Source organism: Aplysia californica, unplaced genomic scaffold, assembly GCF_000002075.1.
Source record: "Aplysia californica isolate F4 #8 unplaced genomic scaffold, AplCal3.0 scaffold00679, whole genome shotgun sequence".
In the NCBI taxonomy this organism is placed as follows: domain Eukaryota; kingdom Metazoa; phylum Mollusca; class Gastropoda; order Aplysiida; family Aplysiidae; genus Aplysia; species Aplysia californica.
The window spans coordinates 194,338-195,308 of NW_004797949.1; the positions used below are offsets into that span (position 1 = coordinate 194,338).

The window sequence follows — 971 nt, forward strand, 5'->3', positions numbered from 1 at the left end:
TTACTCTCTTGTGACACCTCTAATCTTCTGGTGTTCATATGACCTTATGCATTTGCTTCGCCGTAAAACCTCTACTAAAACTAAAAACACGCACAATAAGATATGTGAGGCAGCGTGGTGGAATCAGGCTCTCCTCAATTTTGGTGAATGTAGAGTTATTGGTATCATCTTAAAGCTTGTTCACTTGTCTTTATTTCTATGAAAAACATATCCATTTATCTTGAATACAAGTCGAGATATTTCCCAATGAAGGAGGTGGGGGTCACCTGTTTTCCGAGGTAAAATTGGTGAGAAAATGGCCACCAAAGATTAGTTATTTCCTTAGCTTAAGAGTCAGTGGTAACTAAAAATTTAAATTTTCTGTGTCTTTAATCAACGTTTTTTAAAGAAAAATCCAGACAGAAATGAGTTCTTTAATGGGCATGAAAGGTGCTGAGCCAAAAAACAAAAAATTAGTAAAAATTCACAAACCTGCGGAAAAATGCAAGTTTCTTCATTCTGATCATTTTGACGAGAGCCTGATTCCACCACGCTGCCTCACATATAATATGTCGACAAAACTTAAAGAAATCATAAGGCGTCATTTTTATGCGACTTATCAAGAGTTCAAGGAAGATTGCTGTCTATCTAGTTCAGAGTTCAGAGACACATTATTTTGTTTCCGGATGCGAACTGCACGAACGGACCCGACTTGTCTGTTATATTTATCTCTGTTGATGGTGTCCAGAACACTAAAGCAAATAATTCCATCTTGTTTCAGAGGAAGACACAGAGAGCCTCGGCGAAAAGTTTACGTTTGAGGACTACCTGTCCAGTCACTACACACCTGGGGAAGTACATGTCCAGTGGATTCCAGGTACTGTTATTTGTTATGGTTTAGTATCTTTGTTACAATCTCACCTTCCTCCACGTCCCCCCCTCTCTCTCGCTCTACCTCTCTTTCTCTCTCTCTCTTTCTCTCTCTCTGAATA

The 971-nt window shown here is 39.0% G+C and overlaps 1 protein-coding gene across 1 annotated transcript in view; it reads left to right on the forward strand.

Moving 5' to 3' along the window:
* LOC101851831 (dipeptidyl peptidase 4) overlaps positions 1-971 on the forward strand; it is a gene marked incomplete in the record, with an annotated part of 150,375 nt that overhangs the window by 112,650 nt on the left and 36,754 nt on the right. The window contains 1 exon segment of the mRNA XM_035972401.1: positions 761-856. Within this exon segment, the coding sequence (XP_035828294.1) occupies positions 761-856 (96 nt within the window).